The sequence below is a fragment of the Leuciscus leuciscus genome, assembly GCF_965113295.1.
Source record: "Leuciscus leuciscus genome assembly, chromosome: 3".
NCBI lineage: Eukaryota > Metazoa > Chordata > Actinopteri > Cypriniformes > Leuciscidae > Leuciscus > Leuciscus leuciscus.
In genome coordinates, this window is record NC_138727.1 from 19,935,256 (window position 1) to 19,958,202 (window position 22,947).

General features: G+C 38.3%; 1 protein-coding gene across 2 annotated transcripts in view; it reads right to left on the bottom strand.

Moving 5' to 3' along the window:
* The window catches only part of fbxw7 (F-box and WD repeat domain containing 7), a 165,353-nt gene that overhangs the window by 72,135 nt on the left and 70,271 nt on the right, over positions 1-22,947 (bottom strand). Inside the window, exon 3 of one of the 2 annotated variants that reach the window (XM_082164372.1) lies at positions 21,925-22,647. In XM_082164372.1, coding sequence (XP_082020498.1) covers positions 21,925-22,578 — 654 coding nt within the window. In that variant the 5' untranslated portion in view covers positions 22,579-22,647. Of the gene's footprint in view, positions 1-1,111; positions 2,000-21,924; positions 22,648-22,947 lie in introns of those variants that run through there. The other variant, XM_082164373.1, reaches the window with a different exon arrangement.

Here is a 22,947-nt window from a genome sequence, read left to right on the forward strand (position 1 = left end):
TCCCCAACAAGTTTTTAACGAAATGGCTGATACCGGAAGGTCATGAGTCAAACTTTAAGCCAGTTGGCGAGGTGTAACATTGCAATGAGTTCTCCATGATCAGAGTTGTCATGTATAGTGTCTTTCCGGCCGCTCCCGCTTTGACTATGCAGCACACGTGTCGCTGTATTATGGGATTGGTGGGACGGTTCCATAGACCAGTGAGCAGCTGTTTTCCTAGCCAATCAATACATTTTCTCTGGATCTGGGCAGGGTTAAAAATAGGAACTCCCAGGCAAGTCTTTTTAAGGTCACCGGATGGGAACTTAGTGGCGACTAAAGAAATCATGAGAAATAAGCCTCGCAAACATAAATGGACACCATATTCTTTTGAACACAGTTTATTTTTATATCCACCCATCTATATGGTCCTATTATACCCACCTAAATGTTCAAGATGAATTCCCAAATGCTTCTTTACTAAAGCACACCCTTTTGTCAATGTCCCTTAGCGACTTACATAATACATGTACCTTCTAAAAAAGCAGCACTAAAATGACATCAATGTAGCAGGATGACATGCTCAAACCAGCGCTGCTATATTGAGTCTTCTGACAGTGCCCAAGCAATTACTGCTATTGTTGGTTTAAGAACGACAGGGAGGCTGAAGGTTGAACAATGACTCACTATCCCAGCAGTTGCCGATGCATTTTAAACCGCACTGATTCTATTCAAAATCCAAAAGCACAATAAATACTATGACTGAAATTTCCTGGGGAACAGTTACGAAATCTTATACATAAACCGAAGGAGTCAAGTAAATATTAAAAAAAAAATTTTTTTAAATAAAAAATGGGTATAAACTGGTATTATTCAAGATCTAAATGTTTAAAGTAAAATAGTATAGCTTTAAAATCACCATAATTAAAACACCCAGTACAGACTTGCGTCACCTCACATCTGTGATAACAAATACACATTTCTGACCAAGAACGCATCTGCTCATTTACACATGCAAGTAAACATCCTGACAAGACAATTGTAGTAAAGTGAACTTAATTCCTGACCAAAGCATATGGCATTAAATGGGCATGCTTTAGGGCATAGTCGTGTGTAGACTCCTGGGACTCACCCGTCTGCGACAGAAGGGCAGACTTTGAGCTATGATGTTGATGCTGAAGATCTTGAGGATTTTCTGTGGGGGTATAGGCTCCTTGGTGACCTCCTTGGGGTCAGCCAGATCCAGTGCCTGGCTCTCCAGGGGAGCCTTCTCCTTGCCTGAGGACTTGGTCATCTTTCTCCTCGGGCTGGATGACGAGAAACGGGGAATGGGGCAATGCCGCAGCATTGCCAACCCAGGGCTAGTAGGTCATATCCCAGAAGAGGCAAATTTGTGGGATTCTGTTCAGTGGCTGAATCACTGATTTTCCCTAGAACTCACTAGAATGTTTTTGAGTTTTAAGAGACAACAGCTCTAAGTGTCCACACCAAGTTTGCTGCCCTGGATTGTGGCCCCTTTTAAAATATCAGAGGGTCTGATGTCATCAGTGAGTCTGTTGGGCCTAGGAGCAGCTGTCCTGTACTGGACTGCCCCCACCCAGGCACACAAGCATAGGAATCTACTCCCCTAGCCTACCATGGAGCAATGTACCCTCTGAGATTCACATCAGAAGTAGACATGTATCACTTCACATCTCCACCTTTACAGTAAAACACTAAGTTTTGATGACAACTTCCACTTGAGTACGGACCAAAGGCACATTATGGGCTAACTGACTGCCAGCATTGTGAAATATTACATTATGAACAGACAGACATAATTACTAAGTTTAAATCAGCATTCATGCCTAATAAAAGTATATGAGCATGCAGCCAAAGCCTTTTTAACAGTCTAAGAGTCCCCATTTTAGAATGGCCATCAGTAGACTGACAGCAGTCGTGCTCAATATGTTATCTGACACCTACGAACATTTTAAAGGCTTGTAAATCAGTGTTTCCTACAGAATTCTGTTAAGCAGCAGAGGTGCCCAAATCTATCCTTCATAATGGTCACATTAGAAGTCAGTAATAATTACGGGTGTAAATCGGACAGTTCATCACTATACGATATGATATTGATTCTCTCAGCCAGCGATGCGATATTTGCAGATACCTCAAAAAAATTCTGAGATGCAATTACGATTCGATTCAGGGCTATAATCGATTGATTTATGGATATTTAGATATTATGTGCCAAGTTTACACAACCAGTTCCATTTTTATTAACTCACAAATGCAACCAAAATATATAACATGATCGTTTAATTAAACTTTTGAAAATTGCACACCCTCTCCCAATTGGGACATTTACAACAAAGTTAATTTGCAAAAACAGATATTCTCCATTCTTGTTCATATTCATAAATCATGTTTTTTTTTTATTGTGCATTCCAAGTAATATCAATCAAACTGCAGCTGGGTTGTTTTGATTAAGTTACAATAACTCACAAAATTAAAGTTCATTGAAAGTATGTTTTTTATATATTAAAAGTTAGTTTTTTAGCAAAAGCAGACTTTTAAAAAACTCCACATTTCATGGTTCAGAGTTAAAACAAAACCAAGTAATTGTTATGATACATAATAAAAATCACTCGGTTCATCTTTGTAACGTCAATCTCCGCAGCTGACATAGACGCTTGACAAACTTTGTTGTTGTGATTACACACAATACAGTGAGCTTTTCCCTCACCACTGTAACATGCTGCTTTAGCAAGGTTCCGTGAAAAAGTTCAGCTTTTATTTTCCTTTTACGCCCCGAAGAAGATATCACGGGTTCATCAAGTTTGAAATAATCCATCCTCGATCACTTAGTCAGCGTTGATGAAACTCCTCTCAGCTAGCGCGTCTTTTCAAAGTGACTAAAAGCCTTGTCACCTGACCTGAATACTGCGCGCTGATTCACTAAAACTGACTTGCTGGGTTGTGTTCACAAACTTCACAAACATGTGTGCTTGTCGGTTTCTGCTGTAAAACATGAACTCACGATTCCTTGACGGTGGAAAATACCGGCTTTTGTGACAAAATGTGTTGAGGGTTCAGTCAAACTAGTCAGGCGTTACAAAAAAAAAAAAAAAAAAAAAACACCTAGTCAGGCGTCTATTTCAGCTGAGAAAATTAACATTATAAAGACACACCGGCAGACAGTATGGTGAGTAAACGAAAATGCAAGCTTTGGCGGAAATGTGTAGATGGACGTTACTTGAGGAGGTGGAGAGTGTCAAAATAAAGGTACCTTATATCGATATTTTACGTGTGGTATCGATGCATCGTATCGTTAGACGTTTGATCAGTGCATTGATCCATATCGATGTATTGTTACACCCCTAGTAATAACATGATGCAAGTTTCACAATCCTTATATACACAAGGCCGGGACTCGATTAAAAAAATTAATCTAATTAATTAGAGGCATTGTAATTAATTAATCGAAATTAATCGCATTTTAATTGCATATAAATTAGGGCTGTCAATCAATTAAAAATAATTGTGTTGAACATGTTATTGAAATAATGTTCAAATGTTCAAAGGGTGAGCATTGAAATAATTGTGCCTAGCAAATAATCAATACAATACAATTGAACATTATTAAATTATACATTTAATATTAAACATTAAATTATAAACATTATTTACACTTGCTTTACAGGTTTTTAACATTACTTCGAAAATGCTGCAACTTAAAGTTTGAGATGTTTTTCATCTGTTTTAGAAAGTATTTTTAGACTTTTGTTTTTTCAGAATAAAACTTGTTTTACAATCTTGAGCATGTGTTATATTTTTATTAAATGTGTTTAACTAAGCCATTGCATTTGCTGCAAGTAATTTGACAGTTAACAATATTTTAGTGTACAGTTAATCACAAAGATTAAGCATTGTCATGACTCATGTTCCAACTGCAAACTAGGTTGTAATTGAATGTACAATTGTATTATCCCATGATGAAAGGTAAGACGGTGAAACAACGTCACAATATCAACGTTGATTCAATTTGCAAAACCGAAGCATAATTCAACATTGGTTCAACGTCGACATACAATCTTTATTCACCCATATTGAAAGAAGAGACGGTGAAACAACGTCACGAAATCAACAATGAAACAACGTCACGACATCAACGGTGAAACAACGTCACGATTTCAATGTTGATTCGTTTTGCACAATCGAAACATAATCCAACATTGATTCGACCTTGGTCCCTTACGTTCACCGGTGAATCAACGTTGAAATGCCGGCTGTTTTTTAATAAGTAAATGTTCCAATCAATGATCCAGGCAGCGCCAGCGCGTTCTCGTCTCCCTCCTTCATTTTACAGTCGAATGGTGGCTAGAACGGCTCCAGGTTCAAAGGTCAATACGGAATGGATTAATCTGCGTTATTTTTTTTAACGCGTTAATTTCGATTAATTAATCTGAGAAAAAATAACGCGTTAAAAAAAAGAACGCAGATTAATCCATTCCGTATTGACCTTTATTGTCACAGCCCTAATAAATATCAATACCAGCATTTTAGGATCCCTTGAGCATTTTTGTTCGAGGGCCTCATTTTAAATTTCTCTAGTACAATATACATTTGTGGAATATAAAGCTGTCCTATGATGCAGAGACTGACTGACCTGAGAGGGCAGATCTCATTTTTAGACCTGCCCTGGAAACCCAAAAGCTTCTTTCCTCTCACTTCATACAGACCCACATAAGCCTTCAACTAATCTCATGGCGCACAACTATGTGCCGTATGTGCACTGCTGAGCCTCGGCCCGATAGCATGACTGGCACAAGGTAATTGCTGGGAATGCCAGAAATGCAAGGGATTTAACCCTGGCTCCTGCAGAATGTCAGGCACAGCCTTCTGTTAGGAGGAATCCTTTATTCTGCATGCCCGTCGCTTTTTAAATATAGCCTCTCTAGGGCTGTTAGGGGAAGAAACTAGGGTCTGGAAAGGAAGAAAAGGAAATTTTCATTTATGAGATCAAAAACAGATCAAACCACACAACTCATACAAAGGAAATCATTGGCAAACAACGCAAAAGCAGACCATAAAATTCCAGTGGTTTGCAGTGATGTTATTTTTAACAAACTATTAGGCTAAATAATTTTTGTTAATTGAAATAAAGCTTAAACAAAACTAAGACATGTTGCCTTCAATACATTGGCAAAAAACTAAACTAAAATATATTAAAAGCTAAACAATTTTTGTAAACGTAATAAAAATAACAAACGCAAAAAAACTAATTCAAATGAAAACTGAAAATATAAAAATAAGCTAATTCAAAATATTGATAAATACTGTGATATCATAATAAATCAAACTAAAATAACACTGGTGGTTTGATTCAAGTCTACTAATGCGATATGATCACTCGTATGATTAACAAACTGAAATAACTCTAGTATTTAGTACTCTGATCAACTTATGTATACAACAAAGCCCAAATCAAATATGCCAATAGAGCAATAACTTAAAACCTCACTGGCATGTCTACCGACCAATTATATCATCTGTTCTCTCTTCATCATACAAACTGGGATCATTACTTTAGGGAAAAAAGATCAAACCAATGGAGCTGTATGCATTACTTTTATTCTACCTTATGACTTTATGATTGTTGGACATTAAAACTTTGGACCCCACTGACTTTCATTGCATGGACAAAAACAACTGATATATTCTTCAAATATTTTGCATTCCGCAAAAGACAGAAAATACATGAGGGCTAGCCTTATTCACTCGTCTATTAGACCTACAGTCAAGGAGACAGACAGACACACATGTTCTGACACACTTTCGCTTCAGTCCCCTGAAAAGCGAGGACATGAGGCATTTCTTAAGGTCACAGGGGTCTTGAAAAGCAGACCACGTGAAAAGACTCAATTCTCCATTCACTAGCAAAAGGTACATTAACACACATACACATAGCAGTTTCCCAGTCACACTTTAGTCTGGGAACACGCTCACTATTAGTTCAGACTTACCTCAATAAACTCCTAATGTACTGCTTACTAATAGTTAGTAAGAGAGTTACGTATAGGTAAGGGGTAGGATAAGGGGATGTAGAATATGGTCATGCAGAATAAGGCATTAATTTGTGCTTTATAAAGTACTAATAAACAGCCAATGAATGGTAATATGCAATTTAAGACACAACTTAATAGTGAGAATTGGACCCCAAACTAAAGTGTTACCAATTTCCCTTTGCTGCCCTGATGAGTGGGTTAAATAAACCAGATCTGCTCTCAAATTCACCACGATACTAGGTTTACACTCACAGACTGAAAATAAAAACCACTGATGATGACATCAGATAAGGATATTCATGTTGAGTTGAGTGGAATTTGGGTGATATAGTGAAAATAAAAATAAAAAGCCTTAGCCTATACATTTTTGTTTAATTGGTGAAAAATTAAATAATTTTGCAGGAAGTTGTCCACTTGCATTCTACTAATAAAGACCAGCGAAGAAATATAAAAACAAATGAAACACAAAATTGCTCTTACAGAGACAAAAGAAATGCACATTCTTCTTAATCTACAGCACTAAAATGGAATAGTTCAATAAATCACAGACTATTGTGTGTGAGACCATGCAACTACATTATGGTATAGCTACAGTAAGTAGTGCTCACACCCAGACCAGGCCACAAACTGCAGTCGACTCATTCGAGAGTAAAATAACCAAATGAGCCATTACAATTTCAAATGCTTATGAATCATTTATGCTTAAGCTGCTTGAGGGAAAAACTTCTTCACAAGGTTCTTTAGAAACAAAGTTATGACAATTTCACATTTAGAACAAAAAGGCAATCCGCTGGTGAAGCTCTAACACAAGAGTTTTCCACATGGACAGTTTGCAAGGGCATTGGCATTTGAATTTTTTGTTGTTGCTTTTTTCAAAACATCTAATAATATTTTGAGCAGGATTTGAATCACAGTTTCTTTCTGCACAGATTGTATTAAGAAAAGAAAAAAAAGTAAGGCAAATTTGCAATGCTCATAAGAGTTTGGCTTGAAATTGTTTATTTAAGCAAAAAAGCTGATTTGATGCAATTTTTTCTATAGATATTTAGGAAAGCACTAAAAAAAGGTTGTCTGGGTGAGACAGTTCAAACGTTTGGGGTTAGTAAGATTTTTGTTAATGTTTTTGAAAGAAGTCCCTTATGTTCAACCCAGGCTGCATTTATTAGCATATATTCAAAGTAGGAACATTTTCAGCCAAAAGAGCCATTTTCGGTTTTGAGCCGAAATGGTCTGAGTTAAGGTAAGTTGAGAGATACATTATATCTTACCAAAATCAATCCTGTCATGTAATCGCCCAGTGTTTCAACTAGAGCTGTAATCGGGCCTTAAAAGTTCGGCCCGAAAAGGCCCGAGCCCGACAGAGTTTGGCCCGAGCCCGACAAGTACATTTTGATTGACAGCTTTTTAAAAGCCCGAACCCGTTTACAGCCCGACTGTCCAAAAGGCCGTCTATCAGCAGTGATAAGAGTGTCGGAGAATAGCGCGGACACGCGCTTCACACCGCGAGCCGGCACACGCACCACTCGGCGGAAAAGGGAGAGAAAGGAAAAAAGAGACTGCGCCGCACGCACACAGCTTTGTCTTTCGTAAAAAAAAGGAGTAATTTATACATTTTTTAACATCATTTATTCATGACTAACGGAGGCTAGAGGCCACTTGGAAGTTGGAACAAAGAAATAAAATAAGTCCTCCAGAGACCAGCCTCCATTTCACCTCCTCAAGATCCATTTTCACGCTAATCTAAACACATCACCTGACCGCTCATTTACCACGCAACCCGAAGCGCGAGCCCGAGCCCGGCCCGAGCCCGTGTAAAATAATAGAAATTAAGACCGAACCCGACCAAACCCGTCGGGTCCCGTCGGGTCCCGTCGGGTTCGGGCAAAGATCTTCAGCTCTAGTTTCAACCAGGGAAAGACGTCAATAAAACAGCTTGTAGACAATACAATGTCACTAAACGTCACATTTACCTCAAGAAATCTATTCAATGTCCATAAACTCATTAGTTAGCAAAAAAGAAAAAAAAAGCGGTTTGACTGTTGAATGTTAAATAAAATTATTAATTTATTATTTATTTTTGGTTTCAATTTTCGGCCAAGTGCATCCTAAATTTTCTGTTTCGGCCCAGAATCTTCATTTCTGTGCGTCCCTAATTCAAAGATATCTCCCATTATCTTTTTTTATATATAAAAATTAATGTTATATGAAAAAAAATATGTAAAATGTGATGGCAAAGCTAGTGAGTAGTGTTGATCGAGTGACAAAAATTGTCATGTTGAAAAATTATTTCTATTTATAAAAGTGATATACATGAAACTGAAACTGTCAGATTTAGATTGTGGTTTTTGCAGTTGAAAAACAATGTATAACATAATGAGAAAGAAAAATCTGGTCCACATTCAGCTGCAGTGTGAATGTAGTCTGAGAAGAGCTGACATTGAGGATGATGTCACAGCTGGCTCAAACCTGGAAATGGTAAATTAACCAAGAGGCCTGGGACTGTTGCTGCGTAGCTGTTACTGTGGCTTCTCCCAGGAAAGTTGTCACAGATTCATGCATGTCAATATGGTAATCTTCACTGGAAATACCCGAAGTAGAATCAGATAATCAAAGCACAACTCAAACTGAAACTTTGAGTCTTTGGTGGCCTCATGTGATTAAGAGTGGAACTGCATGAAAATGCAACAACAAAAAAATTCACAGAAAATAAATCCATTCCAAAAAAAAGACGTGGATTTAGAAATGCAGTAACATGTCAGGGCATTGAATTCTCTTAGTTTGGTGACATAAAAATGTAAAATACTTGGTAGAACAGGTGAGCCTGCCTCAATTCATTATCCATTTTTTTTTTTTTAGTTTCCTCATTGCAACAGCGTCCTGTCACTCTTCACCTGTTCATCTAACTTTTACACATAATGGGGGTTGCCAGGCAACATTTTTAAGGGCTCTCACAAGAAAGGTCCACCTCACAGGAAACAGAGTCATCTGCCCATCCAGACATAATGTCAGAGCACATCTGATGTCCTCACTTCAGTCTTGAGTTAAAGACTGCATAAATGTACTCCATATTTATGCAAAAAGACCAAAGCAGTTATATGACTATTAATAGGAGGGAGAGTCAATTCAGCAAGTAATTGATTGTTAGTGTCCGAGGCACTGGGAATCAAAATAGATCAAGATGCACACCAGTAATGTTTTTTGTTAAGGCATGTTTTTTGCATCTAGATATCCTAATTCAACTAAGGCCTAATTCTTTCTTAATCTAAGCCCTGTTTGTGAAACCAGGCCTTTATGTATAATTTTTCCTTTGATTTTGGAGTGAAAAATGACATCTCACAAGATTAACTATTTACGCTTTTTGTCTAATTGTAGGAATGGGGTTGAAACTCACAATCTTTTGGTAGAAGATGCGATCATGGTCCTGTATAAACAACCCTGACACTGAATATAAAAAAGCCAAATATTCAAATAAGACAGCAGAGAGCTGTAGATTATAGATGCATGAGGCTGTGAGTGTGTAAACCTCATGTTAGTTTCCTTCAGTTCTGTCTGGTGAACGACACTCAGACCCTTGAAGAGTTTAGAGTACATGAATCAGTGCGCTAGCCTGAAAACTGCTCTACAGAAGTCAAACGATCAAAGCCATAAATATGAAGTATTCTACCACCTTCATCCAGAAGAGCACACAATGACAGTCACACACAGACTCACTCGAACACTTCACTCGATACAGTTTAGACAGAAAGAGAACAATCTTCTGAACGGTGGTAAAATTATACCTTTCTTGAAATATTTACTAACTATGTAATGATCCTCAGTGAATGAAAAACCAGCTCAGTATGCAAGAAAAATTCCTTCAATCTAATTAAAGTCTTTCCGTGACCTCTGACTTCGCTTCACCCAACAGTTTCCCAGAGGACAGGTGTCCACTACTGCCTGTGTGCTCGTTCTCTCTTGTACACAAACACTAGTCATATTAGTCAGGCATGTCAAATGGAAGTTTCTGTAACAAGTCATTGTGTGTATTAGACCCAATACAATTCAACTTGAGATTTTAAGTACCTTTCAATAAATACATTAATTTATGGTATAATGTTTGAACCATTAGGTGCACATGATCCTCCAAAATCCACCCCTGTGCTTCACTCTGGGCATGACACCGTCCAGGTGTTAAGCCTATAGGGGCTTCTCCAAACTATAACTCCCACCGACGTGGGAAAGACTAAGACAGCGAAGACGGACATCATCAGAGAACAATACATGTTTCACATTGTCCACAGCCCAAGATTTACACTGTTGGCACCAATGAAACCGTTTGGCATTGGAACGAGTCACCAGGCAGGTTTGGCTATAGCATCTCGAACATGAATATTGACTCTCAACGAGCAGTTTTGGTGGAAACAGGAAAGTCGAGGTGCACATTTAATTCTGCAGTGAGTAAGCAGCTGTGGTTTTATGTTTTTTGGATAACAGTGTTAGTACCTGGACATCCCTTTCAGACAGCTTCCTTTTGCGTCAACAGTTACTCCTGTTGGATGTGGTTCGTCCAACGTGGTGGTATGCTGACATTACCTTGGATACCATAGCTCTCGATACAACACAAAGACCGTCCTGGTCACAGATGAGCCAATGAGACGCGCACCAACAGTTTGTCCTCTTTTGATCTCGGATATGTCTCCTATTATGTTGATGTACAGCTGTGCTATTGCTCAGCTAATTCAACCTTCACACTCTGCTCTTACTGATGGAATGTAAAATCAGTGAAGATTGGCCACCAGGCAGCGCATATATAGGTGTGAAACCTCCAACACTATATTGGCCAGTGTTTCAGTGTTGTTGTCCAACCACTGTATATCATTATTCCCCTAGAACAGAAATTCTAAGTGGGCCTCAAGGTGGCTTGAGATGTTTTAAAATAAGACAAACCAAGCTGTAAAACAAGCTAAACCACAGAGAAAATGGTATTTCACATTTTAATTACTCATTTTCAATTTCGCTGTTTGTAGACACTCCTAATTTATGTGGGGGGTCTCAAAGTCGAAAAGCTTGAGAACCAATGTTACTGTTACATGCAAAAAAAAATGAGAACGACTGTTTTAAAACATGTCTGGAAAAAGAAATAAAATTAACCAAATAAAAATCATTTGTAGTATTCATCACATGATGGAATCTCACCTGTACACTTGAGAGGGTGAAAACAGCCCATCTGCAGATCGCAATATGGCACTGTATGCCAGTAAGATTACAGATACCGATCACAAAGATACAGATGCAGCTTCTTTCCTAAAATAATTTGTTTCCTTCAGATATATATCCATAAAGTAATAAACTAAATCAAAACTTTTGCTGAAACTAAATCAAAACTTTTGCTGAAACTAAATACAATTAAGTACATTTGAAAACATTATTTCATCAGACAATGTAAAAGTATAAGAAAGCATGAACCTTACAAATGCTCGTTTACATGATGTGATTGGAGCTCAGCGCAGAAGCTTTCATGGCACGATGTCAGCGTTCAATGAAACGTCTTAAACCCACACACCTCGGCAGTAATTCACAGCTCTACATGCGACGCCTGTACCGCACGACATGCCAGAGCCAAACGCAGCTTCTCTGACAGTGTGACAGTCCGCCTCCACATGCGTGTGCAGGAACAGGTTCAATTAATGAGCCCTGCTGTCAAATCAATCACATCCACTCAGTTAGCATTCCTGATCATGAAATGAAACTCAATGCAATGATAACTTATGACTTGAGTTTCATATAACAGAACTACACAAAAATCTACATTATAACTTTTAGTTAGTTTTATACTGTACCATAGCTTTTTTTAACCAATACAGCCCATGAAGCATTTCAAATAACAAAAAAGCTGTTTATTAAAGGTGCAGCAAGCGATTTCTGAGAAACTGTTGATATTTGAAATCGACACCCAAACAAACACTCCCTTCATTGCTCCGCCCCCAAAATAACAAACACACTATGCAACACAGGAAATGACTAACAGCTAGTGCTTCAGCTCCAGTATTACCCTGGGTCCTAATTCTTACCTGATCGTAACCATTCTTCTTCCAATTATATTCCCCTGACCTTTTCCTCTTTGGTAATATCTCAGGTGTTTTGGTGCTCCGTGGATCAGTCCGATCCACTTTGATTTGATTTTACTCAACATTTTTCCAGATATCTTCATGTTTCACATAAGTTAGTCATACATACAGGTTTGGTGACAACATGAGGGTGAGTAAATGACATAATTATTATTGTTATTTTTTTGTCTTTCTTGAAAAGGTTTAGTCATGTTGTGATTCATCTCTTGAGGTTATATTGATGTCGTAGAGCAGGGATGGGCAACTTCGGTCCTGGAGGGCCACTGTCCTACAGAGTTTAGCTCCAACCCTGAAAAAAAAAAAAATCACCTGCCTGTAATTTTCTAGTAATCCTGAGGACCTTGATTAGCTTGTTCAGGTGTGTTTGATTAGGGTTGAAGCTAAACTCTGTAGGACAGTGGCCCTCCAGGACCGAAGTTGCCCATCCCTGTCGTAGAGGGTTTTTATTAAACTAACAAAAAATATAAACTTTTGACTTGACTGTTATATAAGTATAATTATGCACAAACATGGTTACTAAAAAAAAAAGCATTATTTTTAATTTTGTGGGCAGTTACGGCATCACAAAGTAATTTGCATCACTGTTGCTGTCACATTGACTTTCAGTCCAGGGCAGCACTCAATACCCCAGAGAGGAATGGAGGTGTTCACACAGGACGTGTTTTTCCTTTCAAGCAGCTAGACTAAAGCCCAATTTATACTTCTGCGTCGAACTCACGCCGTAGCTATGTCGTAGGCTGTGTGTAGCACAGCGGTACCCTTCGGCGTACCCTAACTTGCACCTCTCCAAAAATGTAACACCGCGTCAATTCTACTCGGACCGCACACGCTGTGATTGTTCTGCTAGAACCCCTCCCTCGGGTTTCACATGCTCCCTCTGCATGTATAATTGCACGTCAACGCTGACGCTGACGAGGAAGTATAAATGAAAACCAACGCGTAGCCTACAGCGTAGAGGCTCCGGCGTAAGTCCGACTCAGAAGTATAAATCAGCCTTAAGGGATATAACTCAACGGGACAGAACACACAGGTCTTGAGATGTGTTTTTAAGCAAGCTATTTTCACCTTGAAACACCATCCTAAAGCAGAAAAGTTCATGTTGCAAAATGTTGAACCAACTGAAGCACAATGTAAAAGCCAAAGAAATCAACCTGATGCATATGTAAATAGGCTTACATTTTAAAAACTTAAATAGCACAAATGGACACCAAACCAGCACAGACAAAACAACCGAAATGACCATCCCAAACTGGTTTCTTACTACAGAAGAAAGAAGTATATACAAGCCGTTTTATTGCACTGTTAAAATAAGAATAAAGGACCACCAGTCTATACGTATTGTACTGACACAACACTCGCAGCACTACACGAGCTTGATCTCACGCTCCTAGTTTCACACTACAAAAACAAGAAGAGCAGACAGTGGTTCAGACAGAGCTACGCCATATGACTGTGTGGTGTTGTGTCCCAAGAAAGGGCATATATAATGAGACGCGCATATGAAACATTCAGAGCGCTCTTCCTGTGAAGAAGCTGCTTCAGGCTCCGACAGATGGTGCCAGTCAGATGATCCCAGAGCGGGAAAGTGCCAGTGCTTTCCTGTTCTCACCTGGGGATGAGGGGAAAATTGGGAGTTAGTGCTTCTTGACCTACCTAACCGAAATCTACACTATGTAAGATGTGCCACTTTTCACTTAAGCTGTCCTCAAGAGAAATGACAATGCTAATGCACAGCTATATTGCAGGATGGTTTCTATTAACTAATATTAGAAGAAAGTTTATAAAAAAATTGAATTAAATAAATAAATAAATAAATAAAAACACAACCACAACAAAACAGGGTAAGGGAAAAACTGTCAGGACAAGTGGTAAGATGTATCAGGAGATAGTGAAAGATTAATATTTCAAATAAAAAATGACCATTCAAAAAATTGCCTGCACATTATTAATATTTCATAAAATATCCCAGAAAAAGGATTAATATTTAGAATATGAAAAAACAATTTGTATTACTATATTAAAATTTTGTATTCCCTGCATTTGAAGGCAAAGCTCACCATCACTATAAACTAATATAAAAGGTGAAAAGAGGTGGAAAAATAGGTGAAAAATGGGACAGTCCCCTTTTAAATTATATGATCATATAACAAATGTGTATATTAAAAGGGAACAGTTTACCACACTCAACTACTTTCCCCTCAAAAGGCAGTACACCATTCATATGAAGTCTAAATGAAGCACATGACAAAAAAAAAAGTTTTAAATGCAAATAAACATTAGGATTTGCATATTTGACAATAACAGCAGGATATTATGAAGAGTAGGACAGGAAAAGTACAGTATTATCGGTCCCCCTGTAGTCAATCATTTTATCTATTAAAACTCATCTTTGATGACCAAAAAGACATTTAAAAGTGTTTTCCTTAAAATAGCTTGAATGCAACTCTACACCCTTGCCTGAAAGTAAACACGGTTCTATGAATATGCAAATTAGCACCGCCTCCACTCACTCACACCAGCTCAGAGAATCACTCGTTGACGATCACACGTTGACGTGATTGATTACAAGGTAGTTTGTGACATCAGAAACACCAGCGATTTCAAACCGTGTTTTTGAAACTGTCTTTGGTTCACTGCAGTTTTAAAGAGAATGGTGTTGACTTGAATTTGCACATGGTTTGTTTTAAAGCATTTTAAAAACACCACATAACCATTTAAACAACATTAAAAGCTTCATTTTCACCTCAGGGGGACTTTAAAATGAAAGTAAATGGGGTCGCTTTTGATGTTATGGTGTCTTTATAGCTAACTGCTTATTTTCCGGCCATTTCTGATGTCAAAGCTGACAATAATTGCATCTTCCCAATTCACAACCCCAAAATACAATCCCAAAGACTGTAGAAATATCCAGCAATGCCTGCAAATACAGTAAATCGAACATGACTTCTCAAGTGTAAATAACACCGTAAACCCCCTGTACACAGCCCTTGAGCGGTTTTGAACATACAAGAGGGCAGCAAGTGTTTCATGTCTCTTTAAACACAAGTCTAAGACCAGACCAAAAAGTTCAGCTTTTGATGCCGCAATCTCTTTTTGAAATCAGAGAGCGATTAGGCCTACCTCTTACCCCACTTGACGACAGCATCGGCTTAACATCAACTTACCAGACACAACATGTCCATTTCATCTTCCCTTCTTTTGAAGGCCATCTGTGAACCCACACAGGCTGTTTAAATACACTTGGCACTCTTAATGTGGTTGTCCGATGCGGACAGTCATCAAACAACCGTACCACCTTTAGCCAAGTGTGTATTTCTACATGCCAGTCTATACAACTCATTGAATAGACAAGCTAACATCAACATTTTTAGCTGAATGTCTCTCCTTCTCTCACAAACACACATCAGTTGCTGTACTCTATTGGTTTGTCATCTGACAGCTGTCGTAGTAGTTACATTGCAGGACTGTGGCCTAAAATGACACTGCAAGAACTTCAGAGAATAGTAGGATTTAAAGCCAATTAACCATCTGTCGTTAAAATTCCCTAAATTAGTCTCAGACGGCAATAGCTTTAAAGGGATAGTTCACTTTGAAATTAAATTTTGCTATGTTTTAGCTTACCTCAAGGGCATCCAAGATGTAGGTGTCTTTTTTTCCGCAGTAGTTTCAATTTTGATATTTTTAGGTCAAACCGTTCTTGTCTGTCAGTCATATAAATATATACACTAGAAGTCGCATTGGCTACTGCGAAACAGTAGCCAATGCGACATCTAGTGTATATATCTATACCCGCCCGCGCTCTCAGATCACTTGGACGTGGCTGTGTTCAAGAGGTAAAAACGATATAAATACTGTTCGTTTTCTCACACAAACCGCTTGTTTCGTGTCTTGGGCCATCAATGTGTACTTACGATGGGGAATTGTTTAATTTGGACGATGGGGAATTGTTTTAATTTGGACTCTGTGCATGCTCTTTGAGACAGTGACCATCGACCTGCATTATATGACTGACAGACAAGAACGGTTTGACCTAAAAATATCAAAATTGAAACTACAGCGGAAAAAAAGACACCTACATCTTGGATGCCCTTGAGGTAAGCTAAAACATACCAAAATTTTATTTCAAAGTGAACTATCCCTTTAAAGGGAAAATGTGAGTGAAAGCAGCTTGTTTTAGCCATACTGAAATTAAATTGTATCTACCATTTAAAAAGTGTTGCAAACTTTAAAATCATCAATTTACTCTTGGGACATGCACAGAAAAATCTTCGAATCCTCAATGATACCAGCTTCTTGAAAAGGAGAGGAAGAAAAGTTTTTGTGGGGAGGTAAGGGAACATATATATTTCTAATCAGTTCATGTTTAATTAATGACTTCATTTAAGGAATGCCTTTTGGGTATTTACTTCCAGCTTGTTCATTTTTCAGATTGTTTATCCATTGCCTGATTCAATAGTCTGTTTGAATCTATAAAACCCATGGCTAGGGTTCAGCACCGATCTGAAGAGGCTCACAGTTCACATAACACATAAAAGGCTTGAACTAATTACACCTTACATAAACCATGAACAATGACCACAAGGGAACAACAACACTCACCAGATTGCTGCATGATTATTATTAAATATAAGCACAAAAAGTCCATAAACTTTGAGCAGATAGCTGGGAGTATGAAAAAATGATAAAAAATTAAATAAAAAAAACAAAATCACAAGACAGGAGACCGAGTGAACACTGTGACAAGCTCAGTAGTAAAACTAAATAAATAAAAACTGAAAAATAAATAAATAAATACCTTTATTCCCTGGCATATTAAAATGTTTAATTTTGGAGCCTTTCTACATTTGTCAAAAGGAATGCCGAACATTTTAAAGCGCCCAGTAAGGCAGCCATTTCAACACAGGTGCTCAGAAACATTTTCTAACCAGCTAAGCAATTTCCAAAATGCAAAGTCACTTGTTAAAGACAAGCTTTCACAGCTGTTTTTATCACTGAACTAAAAAAAAGAAAAAAGAAAAGAAAAAACTTAACATGTTTCTACCAAAACAAATCATGTTTGGCTAGACTACAAACAAAACTATCGATCCATCCATCCATCCATCCAGTTGAAATTAAATGTGGATATTGTCATTATCTACTTGGAATCTATTTTTACAACTAACATCTATGAATTTACACAGTACAAATGAAAAGTCTTTACTATTCTTGAGTCTTTCAGAGTGACAAAACTCACTTTTAAATGGGCTGTCTACAAGGGATCTTTGAAAATGTAGCTAATCAGGAACCAAACAGCAAGGCAAGACATTTTTGAGGTCAGGTTTCATCTCCTACCATTAAAAGTTTGTTTATGTGGAACTGCTGTCCAAGATCATTTATTCATTATCCTGCTAAATTCAACCTTGAGGTCAAGACTCTGACTTGAGGAACTGACGTCAGATGAGAAAGTGCTTCAAATGTACACTTCTTTTTTCTGTTGTCCTGCATGAGGGAATTCAATCATTACTGAACTTAACGCAAACACTATCAGTTACATGATATTGCTTTTGAATACAAATTTGACATTAAAACCCAGTTACTTCTACCCAGCATTTTCAAGAGCTCAACATTAGCATACTATGAAAAGCCCTGAATGCATAATTACCAAACAGAGATAAAACACACTGAAACCACATTTCCTCAAGGAAAATATTTTAGATTGACCTCATTTACAAAGCTTCAGCATTCCTATTCACGTTATTAATGAAATCTTGATCTAGCCAAGGGGAACAGGACAACAGCCACAGATGTGCTCAGTACCATTGAGTCTACACGGCCACCTTTACACTGCAGGTCTTGATGCCCAATTCCAATTTGTTGAGGATGTCCGATTTGTTTTTGGACAACCATCTTACATTTTTTAAAAGTGACCCCTTTCCAATATCTGCATTTACATTTCCCAGTTGGCAAAACAACCCAAGGTAGACGTACTGACCTAGGCCGAAAAGGAGCGATTTGCAATGGACGCAGACAAAATGATAATACGAGCTTTTGCTTTCTGCACCATCTTTAAAGATCAGCAAAACATTTGTCTCTTAAGGCGGGGGGAAAGACAAGACTGTTTTTATCGCTTGAGTTGATGTCCACCTCAGTTGACGTCATTCGCCACCATCGCTTTCTTTTAATGACGTACGACTTGCATTGACGGGAAAATCACATCTGTCCGCTTACATGGCAGAAGCAAATACACGCATCCGATCAGATTCATTTCCACATATGAATGAGGCCTGAAACTGATTTTGAAAATATCGAAATCCATCTGCTTTTTTCATGAAAAAATTCATTTGAAGAAAAATATCGTTAACACTTTAGCTTAGGGTCCAATTCTCACTATTAACTAGTTGCTTACTGGCATGCATATTACTAGGATATTGACTGTTTACTAGTACGTATAAAGCACATATTAATGCCTTATTCTGTACGACCATATTCTACATCCCTTAATGCTAAACAGTCTTTTGTTGTTTTGACAAGAGCGCAATACTTAAACTTAACAACTACCTTACTAATAAGCAGTAATTAGGAGTTTGAGGCAAAAGTCGCAATTAATAGTGAGAGTTGGACCCTAAACTAAAGTGTGACCAAAACCTCTTTAGCGTCTTTTTTTGTTCTAGTGTGACTCAGGCCGCATTTATTTTACATGTACAAAAACAAAATGTATCTATATATATACACACATACATACACACACACACACACACACACACACACACACATATACATACATACATACCATACATACATGCATGCATACAAACAAATACAAACACACAGTAAAAAAAAAGAAAAAAAGAAAGCCTTTCAAAGATCTGACTAATTAAATTCCTTTTGTTCTTCTAATGAGCAACAGGCTTTTAAGAGAATTTAACTATTCTTGTCAAGGCAACAAAAGATTGTTTAGCATTTAACAATGCAATGAGAGAAGCTACAAACCTTGTTCTTTCACCTTTGTTTGATTTTAAAAGCCCATTACATATGAGCAATATTTGCTCGTATACTACAGGCAAACATTACCCTGATAGGCAAATATCCAACAATTGCAATGAGATTCACATACAGCTCAACAATCTAATCTACACTGTGATGATCAACTGTTAATTCATAACATATGTTTACATCTTTTAATTCTGGTAAGTTGGATTTTTTTTGCAGTGTACTTAAATTCTTTATATTTAAATATTTTTATTTTTATTTATTTTATACACTATTTAATGGTAAAATATAATCTGAAAAATTTACATTTTATAATCTGAAAATATAAATTGAAATATTAGTTAACTAAAGACATTAAAGATTGTCAATAATAAACTATAAATAAATAAAATCAATTGCTTAATCTCAATATTTCTGATAAGTATTTAAAATGAAAATTTTAAATTACCACATTTTCTCTCCAAACATTTCTGTGGAGCCCATAACACCCTCTTGCTGCCCCCTAGTGTGCCCAGAAACCAGTTTGAAATCCACTGTGCTTTCAGCTAAAGCACAGCATACTGTCAATAGGCTAATTAAATCACCACTACTAAACTACGGTTTACGATCTAATACTTAGCAAGGTCAGCTAGTCGACCATCTTGACCCCATCACTACTAGACAGGCAGTGCACTAGATTGAGCCAATATGTTGTTAAAAAAAACCTGACAAAACATTGACATCCTTTTGAAAAGGCAGACTCCAGACATCACTGTTCTGCGAACTTCAGCCCTGCTGTGACTGCCTCAATCAGATAAACAGTGTTCTCATCCAAAACACAAGGCGGAGGAGACGCTCTCCACACACAGATGTGATAAGATGCTCTCTGGAGATTCACTCACCAGTAACAGTGCGACCTTCTTCATACTGCGATTCCCCATGGCAGCTCAGAGAGACTCCGCTCAGTCACAGAAACAAACGGTGAAAGGATTTGCAGGTCGTCTTCTGTCAGTGCGATGACAAGCGTGTCGACATCATGAGGATGAGGAGGGTCTGCACGCTCTTGCATTCCCTCCCCTCGCTCTTCTCCATCTCCGCTCATTTGCATTTCCTCTTTGCTCAAAAACAGACCCAATCTCTCTATTTTGTTTCCATCTGACTAATCCACAACGTTTGAATTAAACTGCTTATGTATATAAAATGTCATGCCAAAATACACACATTACTGGAGTAAATGTTTATGGCCTTGGAGGTTTACAATTGGTGATCAAACACTGCAACCCAAAAAAACCCCCCAAAAAACAGCCCAGACGTCTCAGATCCACAGACACATGTATCAATTATGGTGATTGCAGAATGACAACCATTGGCTGGAGAGTCAGTCTCTATGTCAGAGACGTTCCTTTTAACCAATCAGACTGGAATTATAGGTCACTTGCATCTGACCCCATAAACATCAAAACACGTCTCCATACAGATGTTGAATTTGACAGTATGTTCAAACTTTAAGCATGTAGGAACAACCAGTCTAGTCAAATAGTCCAAAAAGCTTTCCTTTGGAGGTCAATGACGAGTAATAACAGGCAGCTTGCTGTTTAAAACCTCAGAAGTGGACGAGTCCCTGACTTTTCCCACAGAAAACACTATAAGTAGCCAATCCGACCCATATGATATCTGGAATAAATGACAAGATTTTCATTTCTAGCTGAATCATTCCTTTAACTCCGGGTTTACCAAACTGGGGGTTTGTGAGGGAACTGCAGAGGGTTTGAGAGTCGATGAAAAACTAAATCAATATTTTAAAAAGTCAAATAAAATAAAATAAAAAGGGCTGCACAATTAACCTAGGCCTACATAAAACTGAAATCACAATATGGCTTAGTGTAGTAATCCAAACACGACTTAGTCTGATGAGCTGTTCATTTACACGCAAGGTTTAGCATTTGAAAATAAGAATTTATGACATTAGTATTGTCACATGTAATTTAAAATTATTCTTATTATTATCTTCAAATATTATTGGTAAATATAAAGTAAAATTGTAGCATTCTAATAGTAATATTTGTCTTCATTTTATAATTATTATTTATAATTTTGCCAGGACGTTTCAGCAGCTACAAGAGATTAAATGTTTCTCTCATATTGTGATTTAACCTCCGATATGACAAGATAAATCACAATATAATTTTTTGACTAAATTGTGCAGCCTTATACTGTAAATAAATCATTTTAAAATAAAATAAAACAAAACACTTAAGAAAGATTAAATATATGTTAACTGCATGTCAATATGATCATTAACTAACATCAGAGAATTGTGAACATGTTAAATCATTTGAAATATTAAATTAAAATCTCAGGGGTACTGAGATTTTTTACATCAAAGGGGTTCGGCTGAAAAATAAAATTGGGAATCCCTGCTTTAACTTCCATCACCCAAGAGAATGTGAGAACAAAAAAAACTATTTAGTTTTAAAATGAAAACTATCAAGCTAATCCCGAAATGCCTGAGCACATTCGATACAAGCCCATACTTGACATCAGCAAACCAACCTTTGTTTGAAGCATAATCCTTCATTTAGTCAGGGATGTGATGTTCGGGTTATGAATGACAGTTCATCACTCCATAAAATCAATTCTCACAAAAAGATGATTGTTTATCTAATGCAAAGCCAAAAACAACCAGTAGAGGGAAACAAACACCATGACTGAAGAAGCCCTGACTCAATCCCATCAACATCTGCCCGCATTAAATACTTCTCACTACATTAGACTTAATCAGAAGAACATTTCCATTTGAACTAAGGACGAATTGAGAAAGTGAACTTTCAGTCACTTACCTTATTCTTGAAGACAGAGGGTGAGCTTTGGTGCTGTCGTCCAGAGGACTGGTCCGTGTTATCATTAGGGTCCGAAACACTGGTCCTGAGGGAGGGAGAGTGGAGGCCATCCTCTCCTTCCTCCTCCTCTTCAGCCTCCTCCTCCTCCTCTCTCCCACTGTCTTCTGAATGTTCAAACTCATCGCTGTCCTGGTCCATTTCCTCCTCGTCGCCATTCTCCTCTTCCTCCGGCCGGTCGTCGTCTTCCTCTGAACGAAGACCCGCCCCGACCTGCCCATCCCGTCCGCCGTTATTATTCTCCTCCTCCTCGTTCTCCTCGTCGTCGTCGCGATGCCGTCTCCGCCGCCGGCGCTGCTCCTGCTCCCACATCCACTGGGCGCCCTTCTCGGCTCCGTTCACCTCGCTCCTCCGTCCTTCCTCCACCGGTTCGCCTCCGGAAGGCCATGGCTCCTCCTCTCCTTCCGGTCTGCCCTCTTCCTCCTCGCCCGGTTCTCTCCTCTGCGCCTGATCCTCCTGCTCCTGCTCCTCCAGCACCTGGTTGACGTGCTCCGCCTGGGGCTGGGATGTGCGGCCGGAGGTGCTGTTACCTGCCCCGGGCCTCTGCTGCTGGGCCGCCCTGCTGCCGCTGCCCCCCGACAGCAGATCCTGGTTCATTTCCAAAAGCCAGCTTGCTACCTCCTGCACCTTCGCTAGGCTGTCTGAAGAGGACAAGGACTTGGCATTCTGAAAGAGAGATGGAGACAGAAAATGGTTCAAATCACCATGAAAATCAACATAAAAAGGCAATAAAAGGCATGTGTTGGGGCTGGTTATACAAGAGATAACCAAAGCGTGCTGGAGGTGGGTAACTCATTCTTTTATTCATGCCTGTGAAATAAAACAATAGACATTTGCATCTATGCTGGGAAAGACGCAATATGAGGATCCCTCAAACAATGGGCACCTCTCTCCTGCTTGGCAGTTGATCATCTACACTAGGCTTGGCCTGGAAACCACGGCAACAGTATCACTTCAACACATGCA